The sequence below is a fragment of the Borostomias antarcticus genome (genome assembly GCF_949987555.1).
Source record: "Borostomias antarcticus genome assembly, chromosome: 32".
Classification (NCBI taxonomy): domain Eukaryota; kingdom Metazoa; phylum Chordata; class Actinopteri; order Stomiiformes; family Stomiidae; genus Borostomias; species Borostomias antarcticus.
The window spans coordinates 3,815,870-3,831,019 of NC_140265.1; the positions used below are offsets into that span (position 1 = coordinate 3,815,870).

A 15,150-nucleotide genomic window follows, 5' to 3' on the forward strand; every position below is an offset into this window, starting at 1 on the left:
AACCTCAATGGTGACGTGCTGAGTGGGACTGGGAACGTGACCGCACAACAGTATACACACACTCAAATACACATAACACTCTGCCTACTGTACTGTGTGAAATCTTTGTTACATAACTTTTTTGTATTCCTTCTATGTATGTAACTCTCCTACTGTGTACTATTTGCCCCACTATTTTAAAACTGTATATTTATTTGCCCAGGGACTGCGGGTGGAAATTAGCTGTTTAGCTATAACTATATATTATATACACTGACCACACTACATTTTGTGTACCGTTTTTTTATCTTATTTTGCATTTGTATTTTGTACTGCTCTTTTGCACTGTCCTGTCCCTGCACCTTGTCCAATGTTGTCTGTCCCAGTCCAATGTCCTGCACCATTGTCCGAGGCAAATTCCTAGTATGTTGAAAAACTATATGGCGATAAAGCGAATTCTGATTCTGATCAGACCGGAGAGAAACTACAATGCTAGCTCTGATTTAATAATAACTCTGTAATAACTCTTGATGATAGGATGTGCAACTCTCACACTTTGAGTTTGGGGAAGACGCCTGGCTTCAAGAGCTCCAGAAGCTGCATCAGCGTATCCAATAGGACGTGAGCAGAGTTGGACAGGAAGTCCCGCCCACACGTCACAGCCGCCACATCTGAGTGGACCAGAAATAAGCAATGGTAAATGGGTGTGACATCTACAGTACAGGTCATTAGTATGAACAGGGTAACCGCTTATTAAACAATAATTAAGGCTAACAGTGCACGGGGAGGGATAATTTGTACACAATCATGTGTTCGGAATCGCTCCCTATTCACTATTTAGTGCACTATATAGGGCGTCAGCCATTTTGTTTGTAGTGTCCGAATTCTCCACGGAATTTTCGTTCCCTATATAGTTCACTATTTATTACCCACAATTCACCTTGATTTGCAGGGAACAGTGCATGTACCCTACATTTTCTCCGTTCCCTAGGTAGTTCACTACATGGTGAACCCTATAGAGGGAATAGGGAGTGAGGGAACGAGGGAGCGATTCCCAACACAGCTATGGTTTGAAGTAGCATTCGGTTGCACGTCTGGACACTCACTGGTGACAACTCCAGCCAGGGCCAGGACAAACTGGTGCTCATGGGAGTCGTAGTCCTGCTGTCCGCTCTTGGCCTCCCCATCCAGAGACTTCACAAAGCTCTCTAGAGTCTGACCTGCGAGGCTGAGGAAGGATGGCAGCTTCCCCTGCGATGCACACAAGACACACACAAGACACACACGCTTCATGGAATATGTAGAGAGTGGGTCGTATGCCCACCTCCCTTGTTCTCTGTAAAGCGCATTGTGTTGCCTCTGGGTATGAAATGCGCTATACAAATAAAGCTTTGATTGATTGATTGATTGATTCATAAGCTTGGCAATGAAGCGGGGATCAAGTGTGGCCCCGGGGCAGCTGGGAAATGAAGAGAATACTGAACATATAGGGAGTGCGTGGAATAGAAGGCAGACAGTTAGAGTACTGGGGGGCCGTCCCTCTCTCTACTCACGTCGGTCAGGACGTCTTTGACAGCCTCCTCTCTCCTGGAGGCGCTCCACAGCAGGGTGCAGGAGGCCGCGCCCAGGCCCGTACAGAACTCTGCCTGCTGCTGGAGCTGCTCCCTGCTCTCCCAGACCTGCTCTCTCAGGACCAGCTTCTCCTGCGCACGCGCACGCACACACACACACGCACATGCACACACACACACACACACACACACGCACACACAGACGGGCCCCCACACACACACACACACACACACACAGACGGGCCCCCACCCACCCACACACACACACACACACACACACAGACGGGCCCCCACCCACACACACACCCACACACACACACGGACGGGCCCCCACACACACACACACACACACACACACACACACACACACACACACACACACACAGACGGGTCCCCACCCACACACACACACAGACGGGCCCCCCGGTAGAGCGGGTCGTTCAGTGATCGTAGGGTCGGCGGTTCGAATCCCGGCTCCTCCTGACTACCTGTCGAAGTGTCCTTGGGTAAGACACTGAACCCCAAAATTGCCCCCAATGAGCAGGCAAGCGCCTTGCATGGCAGCTGCCGCCATTGGTGTGTGAATGGCGCTCCGGGCCAGTGTAACAACTGGATGGGGAGCGCGTTACAAATGCAGTACCTATACCTATTGACACACGCACACAAACCTACCTCCGACACTAGCTCTTCTATCACTACCTCTGCTCTGTGGGGATAGGACCCCCCCCTCCTCTCTCACCTCCCTCTCTTTCTGACACTCGCTCTGGGCGGCATCCAGTCGCGAGCGGAGGTGCAGGCACTCCTGCCTCAGCTGCTCCTGCTCCTGCCCGAGACGATCCCTCACTGCACACAGCACACACACATTTCCCCACACCATCTCATTTGAATCCTACGCTTCCTGGAGAAGGTGATTTATGGCGTTTTGTTTGTTTTTTAATAAAGAAGTAGTTTTTTATTTTTATTTGTGGTGTTTTCTGTCATGTGATTGGTTGTCTTACATGTCTCTGCAGTACGGGCTTTGTGTAGCATTTCTACCAGGTCCCCATTCACTACCTTCGGTAAGAACTCACGGAGCTGCATGACCTCTGTGGTCAGCCTCTCCAAGTCTCTTTTCTTCACTTTAACAAAGCCATCTTGGTTGTCATCCTGTAAGAAAGATATATGAGTGTTTCTTTATTACCTGCACACGGGTGCTTGAAAGTTGGGCTGATAGCGTCAAAGGTTTAACTGTGATGACACCTAGTGGACAAGCTCGGAACATCGCCAGTGTCAATCTGTCCTCACTCTTGCCCAGCTTCAGTCTAGTTAGGGAATTTTATTGGGTATTGACCATCTGTAAAAAAAAAAAAAATGCTTACCAATAGCTTTCTTCACCAATGTGTTCATCTAGGTGTCTTCTAACACATATCAATTAGTGCAAACCCAAATCCTTGTGGAAAATTATTGGGAGCCAATCAAAGTTGGGATGCTCAGAGGGCCTGGGCGAAAAAATTGGAAAATAAACTTTTGCCAATATTAGCTTGTGGGATGTCTAACTATGTTTTTTGGGGGATGGGGGATGGGTGAAGAAAGCTATTGGTAAGCTTCTTTTTTTGTTGTGCAGATGGTCAATACAATTAGCTAAAATTCCCTAACTATACTAGTGGAAGTCTTCAGTCAGATCATCGCATTTTTATTAAGTGACAGTCATTTCTTATCATACGATCTAGACTACAATCTGAGAAGAGTATTATGTGTTTTTGTGAAGAGTATTAGCCTAAAAACATAGTCATCGTTCCCGTTCCTATGGGAAGATGTCTATGTTCCCCGGGTCTTATGTTCCCCGGGTCCTATGTTCCCCAGGTTCTATGCTCCCCGGGTCCTATGTTCCCCCTGAAAAAGGGTTCTATGTTCCCCGGGTCCTATGTTACCCCGAAACGCGAAAGAAAAACGTGATTATGCCATCACATGTTAATGACAAAAGGGGCAGATTATGCAACTATTTTAGAAAGGTTGCATGTTCATCGCAATAATCGCAGAATTCCGTGCAAAATGCGAGGCTTGCATGATTTCGGCATTTTTTCACATCAAGTTTCAGAAATGTTGCATGTTAACTTGACATGGATCAGACATAACCTAGCCTAGTGATGCGCAATGCATGACGCCTCAGTAGGCTACCCAAAGCAGCTCTGACTATAATGTAGGCTATTCTAGATTGTAAGGCTAGCCTACTATTGGTTTTATGTCAATGAATGGAGAAGCTGCTTGATGCCTTTGTGAAGTTGACAGTGTCCCAGTCCAAACCCATCCTGCTGTGAGTTGGGATAAGGCTCATAAGAGGCGCAAATCCGTTGGGGAAAAAATCTCTGTGGAGAGAGGATCCGCTCGCAGTACAAATGATAGTCACTCGACCACTTTGCGCTTGAAATAACTGAAGTTTAATAAATAGGCCATCACACACATAGGCCTATGAAAAAATATAGACAACAGTTATCTTATTTGGTGATAGGCTAACTTCAGAAAATAAAAAATAAAAAGGAGAAGAACTAAAACATTCAACCCTACATATTCCATTACCTAATCATTGCATTATTTGTGTGTAAGAAAACAAGAAACAACACACTCGGCCTCCAGTGGTTTCTTAATTTCTTCCATTAGCTATTGTTTTAAATCAACATATTTTACCAGATTTTTTCGCATTAAATCATGCCATGGCATAATCACGTTTATCTTTCGCGTTTCACGGGGAACATAGGATCCGGGGAACATAGAACCCTTTTTTGGAGGGAACATAGGACCCGGGGAACATAGAACCCTTTTTTGGGGGGAACATAGGACCCGGGGAATATAGGGATGACCCCAGCATGGGAAACTCAACTCATTTTAAAGAGGTGGGTAAACTGAGTTTACCTGGGTTTACTCATCACTACACGCCTGCTTTGTAATGTTGCATTTTAGCTCTACAGATAATGACATCTATCTATTATCATATTGTAAACACAAGTATATGCCATACGCACAAATGAGTTAAAGTTTGCCCTAATAATATTCCCCCTGTAGGCTCACATGGAAGACAGAGGTCCTTACACCCAAGTCAACGTCCACGTCCCTGCTGAGGACCTATTTTGACGGCGCGGACACAAGGAGGGACTTCAGATTGTCAAAATCGACACAGAGGAACCTTGGTGATGGTCAGGAGGATGGGGCAAGACCATGGAGGTGCTAATAATAGCAATAACAATAATAATTCATTGCATTTAGAGCTTTTCTCAGTACTCACCCTTTACAATGGTCTTGTCATTCACACACAGGTGCTGGTCTTTGGAGGTAACATTACATCAGTCATTTAGCAGACACTTTTGTCCAACATTACCTTAGTCATATATTTAGCAGACACTTTTGTGTGTCTGCTAAGCGACTTACAGTAGGCCTAATTGCATTTAACCATTTAAAGGTTGAAGACCTTGATGGTGGCCATGGTCCTGCTGCTGCAGATCATCCCAACCCTGGAGATGGCCTCAGAAAGTGTCTCACAGCGGCAGCATCAGCACAAGCTGCCTGGATCCCAGCTCTTGGTGAGCACGACTACCCCCATCCTGCCATAAGTAGTCAGTCTATCAGTTCATGAGTGTGCTTTGCCTTGTTCCTTATAGACAGCCTTGAGGCTTTAAACACCGATCAGTTGGTTATAGGCAGCCTTGAGGCATTTGTTAAAATGTATTTGTATTTAAATGTATGTGTAACACTGTACATAGTAATCAGTTCTCTAAGTTTTTTGGGGGGAGACAACAGATCAGCGTTCTCATCGCATCTCCTGTCTACCTTTTGCAAGGAAAGCTAATGATCTGACCAAATATAAACAAGTCAAAAGTATATTTGAAGACCATTGTGTAATAAAAATATCCAAGAAATGTTTATGGTTGTTTTTCTTCCATTATACATGTAAAGGTTACTTCTTGATGTATTTACATTTCAACAAAGTGTAATATCTACACATCAGACACATTGTCTTGATATGTCTACATGTCATGTACAGTAACTTGGAAGGTCTTAACACAACACGCAGAGCGCTTTGGACATGTAACTCCCTTATCAAGTAGTCGTTAGTCAGACACATTAAACAGTGATGCTTTCATAACCGTCTCTGTATAATTCCAATGAAGCATTGTGAACCAACATGTGTGTTCCGTCTTTTATGCCTAATTGCAAACTACAATGTCCATTAGGAATGTTCTTTTACTCTAATGACTGGTTTTAGGTAAAGTGACATTTGTTCTTTGACTGGGAATACATTACAAGGAATGACACACAAACACCAATTTAATTCAAGAAAATACATTTAATAAAAAATAAAAACGATAATGTAACAAGGTAAAACAGGTTTTTTTGACTGAGGCTTCTAGAAGCAACATCAGCCGGTCCTCCCTCTCCTTAAACAACCCCCTTTCCTCCCTCCACTCAGCCTTCATCTCTGCCTTCTCTCTCCCCCATTCAACATCAGCCGGTCCTCCCTCTGGAGGACGGCCAACTCTTCCCTGTTTACGGGGAAGAGAAACGCCGCGCTGAAAGGCTTGGAGTAAGTTAACTAACGTATGCATTGTTGTTCAGAAGCAATCCAGCGGTCTGTTTACTTTGGATATTGATTCATGTAGGACCTACATCTTAGAAGCTGGGCTACAGGGGACGACGGAGACAGCCTGGATAAAGCACACAGAGAACCTTGTAGCCATGTACAAGGTGATTTTGATCTACAGGCTACATGATAGCAAAGATATTGATAGGGACTCACAGTTTGTATGACACTAGAAAACTGTTATCTAACCTCATAGGACCTAAAGAGCCCCAGAACTGGGGTCAGCACAGAGGGAGGGGAGCCGAACGTCACTAGTCCATGCTCTAGGAGAACCAGAACTAAACTAGTCCATGCTCTAGAAGCACCAGAACTAAACTAGTCCATGCTCTAGGAGCACCAGAACTAAACTAGTCCATGCTCTAGGAGCAGCAGAACTAAACTAGTCCATGCTCTAGGAGCACCAGAACTAAACTAGTCCATGCTCTAGGAGCAGCAGAACTAAACTAGTCCATGCTCTAGGAGCACCAGAACTAAACTAGTCCATGCTCTAGGAGCAGCAGAACTAAACTAGTCCATGCTCTAGGAGCACCAGAACTAAACTAGTCCATGCTCTAGGAGCACCAGAACTAAAAGCACTCTTTCCAAGTTCAGTTTTGACTCCCGGGACCTCAAGAGCCAAATAAAAAAGTTGATGAGTTTCTCAACATCAAGGTGAGGATATCGAACCCTGCAGAGATAATTCCAGCCCTGGCTGACTGTCCTTGAATAAAAAAGCATTGTGTTTTACAGCATTCAAAAGTATTTTTCAATATAAAAATAAAGCTGGATTCATACAATCATTTAACAACTTTGTTACTGTCAGCAAACATAAAATACATCAGTAATAACAATGATAATAATGGATCATGCAAGTACAGTACAAACAGGCATTAATGCAATCTGAAAAGAAGAAAAAAACTCCTGATAAAAATAGACGGGGTGGAACTTCAAAGATTCAGGATCAGACCAAAGCTGTCAGTCACCATTGGCAGGGACACCACATGACTGACCTCAGATCAGCCTCTAAACAGCAGTTTCTTCCTGCTCCATCCTCTGGGCTGCTCCTTCCTCTCCTGGCCCCGCCTCAGCACTGGAATGCAGGGCCTCCATCTCCATGCTCTCCCTCTCTGCTGGCCTCCGCCCCCTGGTGGTCTGGAGAGACACAACAACAAGAATCAGGAACAGGGGGAGAGACTTGGAGAAATGAGCAGCAGGTTCATTATCACAGGCCTACTGTACATGAACACAACAAGTCTATCAGCAAGCAGATAGGCAAACGTGGTAGTTAAGCAAAGACTTGACCTCTGTGCCATGGCTGTCATTCCCCCGACTGACTGGGTAATAACTTGTACCTTAAAGAACAGATAGAGGGCAGGGGTGGATATCACCAAGATCAGCATCACCACCAGCATCACCACTCTGATGATGAAATCTGTCAGAGGAGAGTCTGGAACTGAAACACAGCGGATGAGGAAACTGAGAATCATCAGATCAGATTAAGCTGTCAACTGAAAAGTTACATCATCATATATTGCTTTCATGTCAAAAGTGCTGCTACTTTGTTTGTGGACTGTGGAGAGAGACAGTGACCTTAAGGTAGTGCTACTGACATCCATATTATAATTCTGTGGTCACCCACCCCCAGATCACCACAGGAATCAAATGACTCACTGACCGTTAGACTCACTCAAGACCAACCCAGTGGTTTACAAACATGTGTCATAGCAGCCCAACCAATTGGTTGAGTGAAAAAGGTAGGGATTGTGGTTCTAAAAGTCCATCAGTTACCTGCGACAGTGACAGAGAGGAGCTGACTCTCAGAGGTGAAGTTATGAGAGAAGACGTAGACCTCATAAACACAGCTGTAGTTTCCTTGGTGGCCGTGGTCTGCAGCAGGAAACAGGAAGTTGGCAGAGTGATTGACAGCTGGGTGGGTGTGTCTCAGGGTTGTGTTGGAGCCGGTGAAGGTGAGGTGGAAGGAGCCTCCTGGGTACTGTGGCTGGATGGAGCAGCTGATGTCAAAGCTGTGGTCCTTGAACACCAGCCCCTGCTGCTGGCCCTCGGAGACCCCTCGCATGGAGGAAGACAGGGAGACAATAGGCTGGAATAGGAGATCTGCAAAGACAGAGAAGAGGGGAGAGAAACCAACCTCTCTGATTCAGGTGTGATGATGAGATCTGCTGTGTTCTCCTCCCTCCCTCACAGGGCAGCATGGGCTACTTTAGTGACTGAGACAGCAGTATACAGTAGCATCACGTGATATTTCTGAAACATAACTGAGCAGATCACTGCCAGGACACCATGAGTATGAGTCTCTTTAAACCCTGGTGTACACTCCCTCAGACCAGCACATTTACATTTAAACCACCATGCAGTAAGCTGTTCATATAAGCTCCATCAGCACAAGTGTGTAGGTATCTGTCCAATAATGACACTTGTATAGAAATGTAGCCATTTTATACAAAGTGGACGCTACAACAAATAACATCAGCTTGTATCCAATAAGACAGACATCTTTAATACCAGAGATAAACCTGATACTGTAACAGTGTAATGTAGTGTAATAGTCTTTTTGTAAAGCTCTCACAGCTACTGTGACAGGTGCAGACTAGGAAATGTGTGACTGTCAAGATCATCAGCTGAATATAATGACATGATGTTTGTATTACCTGAGCAGACCACCTCCAGGACAGTAGTAGTATTATAGAATACACCAATATCTATCAGAATGTTGCCATTTCATACAATGTGAATCCCTTCAACAGATAACATCAGCTTGTATGCAATAAGACAGACATCTTTAATGTAATAATACTGTAACAGTGTAACTGAGTAGTGAATATAATGACATGATGTGTGTATTACCTGAGCAGACCACCTCCAGGACAGCAGTAGTATCAAACCCTCCATCCACTCTTCCACACTCCCTCAGTGCAGACTCAGATCCAGCACAGGGAGATGTAAACCTCCATACAGGACGGTCTTCACCACTATGAGTCTCTCTTGTTGAAAGAGCAGAGCCACAGCCCAGCTGTCTACACACTACAGCTGCATCACGCATGGTCCAGTCAGACCTACTGACCAGACCTCTCCACTCTCCCTGGAGGTTCATCTCCACTCTACCAGCACAGCGGCTGCCTCCTCCCACCAACCTCACATCATCAGGCCCTGGAGAAAGACAGGAGACAGTCAGGCCCTCTGACTCTATGTATCCTAACTAAACACAGCCATGCTCTTTCTATCATGTCACTCCAGGTGAGAAACAGAGGTGAGAGACAAACTGATTCTTACAGTACCTGAGCAGGTGAGTTCAACAGCATTGCCAGGTGAGCTGGTGCTTCTAGCTGAGCCTGAGGAGTCACAGTCCAGCAGACGGGACTCCTTGCCTTCACACTGGAACTCTTTAACCCAGATTGGACTCTCACCTTCCCCATAGAGCGCCCCCTGGAGGGCTGAAGGAGCCCCACAGCCAAGCTCCCGACAGACCACCTCTGCATCCTGCCAGTCAAAGCCAGCTTCACACACTGAGACCCACGTCTGATTAGACCTCACCTCCACTCTGCCAGAGCACAGACCAGATCCATTCACAAGCCTCACAGACTCTGAAGGAAGAGAGACAGATGGTCAATATGAGCATTATTATTATTATTATTATTGATAACATAACATCTTTCAGCAAAATAAGAAGTGTGAAGATATCCATTAATGTCAAAGAATACACGGATATCTATCAAAATGTTGCCATTTCATACAATGTGAATCCCTTCAACAGATAACATCAGCTTGTATGTAATAAGACAGACATCTTTACTGTAATACTACTGTAACAGTGTAACTGAGTAGTGAATATAATGACATGATGTGTGTATTACCTGAGCAGACCACCTCCAGGGCATCATTAGTATTAAACCCTCTATCCACTGTTCCACACTCCCTCAGTGCAGACTCAGATCCGGCACAGCGAGATGTAAACACCCATACAGGACGGACTTCACCACTAAGAGTCCCTCTTGTTGAAAGAGCAGAGCCACAGCCCAGCTGTCTACACACTACAGCTGCATCACGCATGGTCCAGCCAGACCACCTACTGACCATACCTCTCCACTCTCCCTGGTGGTTCATCTCCACTCTACCAGCACAGCGGCTGCCTCCTCCCACCAACCTCACATCATCAGGCCCTGGAGAAAGACAGGAGACAGTCAGGCCCTGTTCTTCATGCCAGAAACCTAGTAGTGCTTGTATAGATTCTCACACACACACACACACACACACACACACACACACACACACACACACACACACACACACACACACACACACACACACACACACACACACACACACACACACACACAGGCCTATATGCCTACCACTAGAGAAACTAGGACCAATGTCAGCTGTGGACCGTGTCAGCTGTGGATGTCTTGTATTTAGTTAACACACACACACACACACACACACACACACACACACACACACACACACACACACACGTACACACAGACACACACGTACACACAGACACACATCAGTCCACATCTGCCTTAGGCCTGGACCTGATGCTCTTAGCCTTTCTTGCTCTGAAAATGTAATATAATGTAATTTATTGCTCTATAAATGTTCTTAGCCGTTAGACAAATATATTCCATGTTTTTGTGGGTGTTCAAACTGACTCCAAATGTGGCCATCAGTGGGGATATGGGATGGGAAAGGTGATATGGTGCGCTTATGGAACAGACTGATTAAACATTCCAGAGTAGAGGAGAACTATAGTGTTTAACTGGGATCTTCCTCTCAACTATCCATAGGCCAGATCAGTATTGTCTTTTTAATGAATGTGACTTACAGTATGTGTTCAGAAATAGACTACCAAGTGATGTATTTAAACTCAAAAGCAAACATGTTCTGATTCACAAGGAGAAATGGGCAGCCGGTATTTAGCTTAAGCCTGAGCTTCACACAGTATGAACTACATGATACACTATATGAACTACAGCTCTGAACATATGAGTCTGAATCTCAAGTCTTGTACACGTCAGTCTGTGTACAACTAAGATCTGACTGGCACCCTCCCTGTATGTGTTAAACTTGTGTTGTTGTTTGCTTGTACAGTACATGCATGTCTTATAGGCCCATATGTGCTGACACCAGAAAGGTGTGTGATATAGGAAATAAAACAAAAACAATAAATCAAAATGTAGCCTAGCCTACTCGTGGATTTACCAATGTACCTGTATTGCAAATTCAATACTGTATGTTGTATAATGTAAATGGTGGAGACATGTCATTTGCATCTGTCAGTATCACACAATCTGTTTCTCAGCCAAGGAGATCATCACATTAACTTCTCAATGTTGACCCAACCCAACTAACTCCTTTATTCTAATCTAAGAATGGATTTCTGGACAGAACTATTGCATTCAAAAACATTGAGTTCGCCCTCGGAACTGACAGATCGCCTACACATCATATCAGGGAAATTAGTCTACTTCTGAGTGTAATAAAGCATACATGTTCATATCATAGACGTCGGATCATTTTCCAACATTCATGAACACCCACAAAGAAGATGATATTGTTGTATATCGTTTTACAGCTGCAGGAAGCATGAAATCAATGTCTGGTAGTATCTGCGTGTGCCCCCGCGCGAGGGGGGCAGAGGTGCAAAAAATAGCATAACACCGCGACTCCAAACTAGCCTACTCCAGAAATCTTAGCGTCGGATTGATAAAATAATTACTACGTTAAGTAGATGGAAAGCACCAATATCTAAAAATGATCACAAGGATATGGTGTAAAACTGAATTAAAACAACAGACTTTTCGGCAGAGCAAAGCTACTCACAGCCCTGAATTCACACACACACTCACCAGACACACACACACTCACCAGACACTCACACATACACACACACACGCACACACACTCACCCGACACACACACTCACATATACACACACAGACACACACACACACACACTCACCAGACACACACACATACACACACACACACACACACTCACCCGACACACACACTCACACATACACACGCACACACACACACACACGCACGCACACACACACACTCACCAGACACACACACTCGCTCACCCGACACACACACTCACACACACGCACGCACACACACACACACACACACACACACACACACACACATACACTCACCCGACACACACACGCACATGCACACACAGCACACTCAGCCGACACACACACTCACACACACTCACCTGACGCACACACTCACACACACACACACACACGCACGCACACGTACGCACACACACACATACTCACCCGACACACACACTCACACATACACACACACACACACACACACACACATGCACACACAGCACACTCACCCGACACACACACTCACACACACACACACACAGACGTACACACACACACACACACACACACACACACAACAGGCAGGTATATCACAATTCAGTCACAGCAAACATGCTAGAGATCGCAAGCAAATGATCTTTCTGTTATTAAGGGTTGAAAAGATTTAGCTTCCACAGACGTGCATATAGGTCTGGCCCCAAAAATAGCATATTAGTGAATGTTTAGAATCATGAATACTGGGCACAGTAAGCTTTAAAAACATTTTAGTGACAATTGCAAGACCGCCCCCCCCCCCCCCCCCCCCCAAATTCAGCTGAGACTTTCAGGCAGTCTCAAGTATCAATCAGGGGGCTCAGATCCCCCCGGATTTTGCACACTGTGTACTGTAGCCTACTACATGTTCTTCACATTTGTTATCTTTCTCCTTCTTCTTCTTTTTACTTATACAATCAAACCAGCAGCAGTGTTTTAACTGTGTATTAGTTGCTATGGATGCAGATGCCCATTCTACCAACCTGGAGGAGGATCAATGACTGGAGCCTGGAGACCTGAGGAGACGACAGAGAGAGAGAAGAAATGAGCATCAACAAGACTCAGGACATGACTGCCCTGCACACCCAGTATCCTACCCAGACTGCCCTGCACAGAGCGAGAAACAGAGGGTCCGATCGTAGGAGGATAAGTATGTTGTAGCGCTGCTTGATTAAAAATCACCAGGATTGAGATTGAAGGAGAACAGAGATACGTGACCCCACTCCTGAGAAGAGAGAACATGCCAACTCTGCACGTCCCGAAGGAAGTGGTTAGCAATTACCTCAGGAACACAGAGAGACGGTTGGCCAAGAACCCACAGCAGGCTGCGGTCTACCGAGCCCAAATCAATAAGTTGGTGGTGGCCAGTCACGTTAAGAAGATAGACCACCTGGAGGCTGAATGGTTGGAGGAGTCCTGGTACCTGCCACACCACAAGGTCAGCCACAACCACAAAGACAGAGTTGTCTTTAACTGCAGCTTTCAGGTCGGAAGGCAATGCCTAAACCACTACCTACTTCTACTACGGAGTTTCTACGTAGTCAACTGTCTACAAAGTGTCGCCACCGAGGAGGAGGCCAGGAACATCCTGATGAAGTTGAGGACTCTGTTGGGACGGGTTAGGATTCGACCTCCAACAGTGGGCTAGCAGCAGCCCTGGTCTCCTCAGTCAGCTCCCCTCAGAGGCCAAAGCCGAGAGCAGTGAAACCTGGATGGCGCAGAGCCCCGGAGAGGTGATTGGATACTGGATAGGTGGTCTGGTGATTGGATACTGGATAGGTGATCTGGTGATTGGATACTGGATAGGTGGTCTGGTGATTGGATACTGGATAGGTGGTCTGGTGATTGGATACTGGATACAGTAGGTGAGTGTGGTGATTGGATATTGGATACTGCCTGTGCATCGTTGGACACTGGGTGTGCAGTGCAGTCTGGGTAGGCTTTCGCAGGAAACAGCTCCATAGCGTAGCATAGCATAGCTAAAGCGCTGTTAAAGGAGTAGTAAAGGGAAAATGCATGTTTAGCCCTGTTTTAAGGTTACTTATGATCTTATACAATGGTTCAGATCAAAACGTTGACAAAACTAGCACTTTTGAGAAAGTCTGATAATTGCTCTACCACCGTTTTGGTCATACAATGGATGTGGGTGGGCACCGTGAAAAATCATTCAAAAACATGTTAAACTCTCGATTTCATTGTAAAGAGTAATAAACCAGATATGGTGCTTAGAGAGTAGAATACACATTGATTGTACATCGCCTGCTTTGCAGGTTGTTTTTTTTGTATGGTGGATTCTCCGCCAGCGGACAGCGCATGGCGGGAGCGGGAGAGGGGACGTGACGTCACCCTTCACAGCTTGGTCCCCCTTCACTCGGGGACTGAGAGAGAAGGAGACATTCGCGCGCACACACAAACACAAGGACAGAGAAGTTGGGAGATCTCTATTCACACACACTGACACTACCCGGGGAGACCTTTTTTCTATCTTCCTATCAGAGCTCTGATTTATTTTGAGATTGTAACGAACTGAGTGTGCTTAGCCCAAGAAGGGTCTCTATATTTTTTCTTATTCATTCTGAGGTACATTCTATTTTGATTGTAAATAAATTGCCAGCTGTAATTGTTCCATTTTCCTACTAAGTCGTTGTCTGTGATATTTTCTTTACCCTACTCCTCCTTGACTGAACCCAGTTAAGATAGTATAGCCTAAGGTAATATTCTAGACATTTCCATAGTTAAGATAGCCTTACAGTACATAAGAGATCGTACGTCAAATTCTGAAGTCTGCCAAGTGAGACCAGGCAGCTCTCTCTCTCTCTTCCTCTCTCTCTCTCTCACACACACACACACACACACACACACACACACACACACACACAAACACACACACACACAAACACACACACACACAAACACACACACACACACACAAACACACACACACACACACACACACACACAAACACACACACACACACACACACACACACAATAAACATATTTTCTTTTCTCTCCTCTTTCTCTCTCTCTAAATTCACAAAACTCATCTTCAATGATGTATTCTACCCTTTAGAACAAAACATACTCTTCTGCATGCATT

At 45.3% G+C, this 15,150-nt stretch overlaps 1 protein-coding gene across 1 annotated transcript; it reads right to left on the reverse strand.

Annotated features, from left to right (window-relative positions):
* Window positions 1-528: 528 nt before the first annotated feature.
* LOC311327429 (heat shock factor 2-binding protein-like) lies at window positions 529-8,218 on the reverse strand (the record flags this gene model as incomplete). Its single annotated transcript, XM_084460466.1, has 7 exons — window positions 529-650; window positions 1,086-1,230; window positions 1,533-1,682; window positions 2,290-2,393; window positions 2,549-2,696; window positions 7,494-7,594; window positions 7,930-8,218. The coding sequence occupies 7 exons, from the start codon at window positions 8,216-8,218 to the stop codon at window positions 529-531; spliced, it is 1,059 nt and encodes a 352-aa protein (XP_084316592.1).
* Between the last annotated feature and the right edge of the window lie 6,932 nt (window positions 8,219-15,150).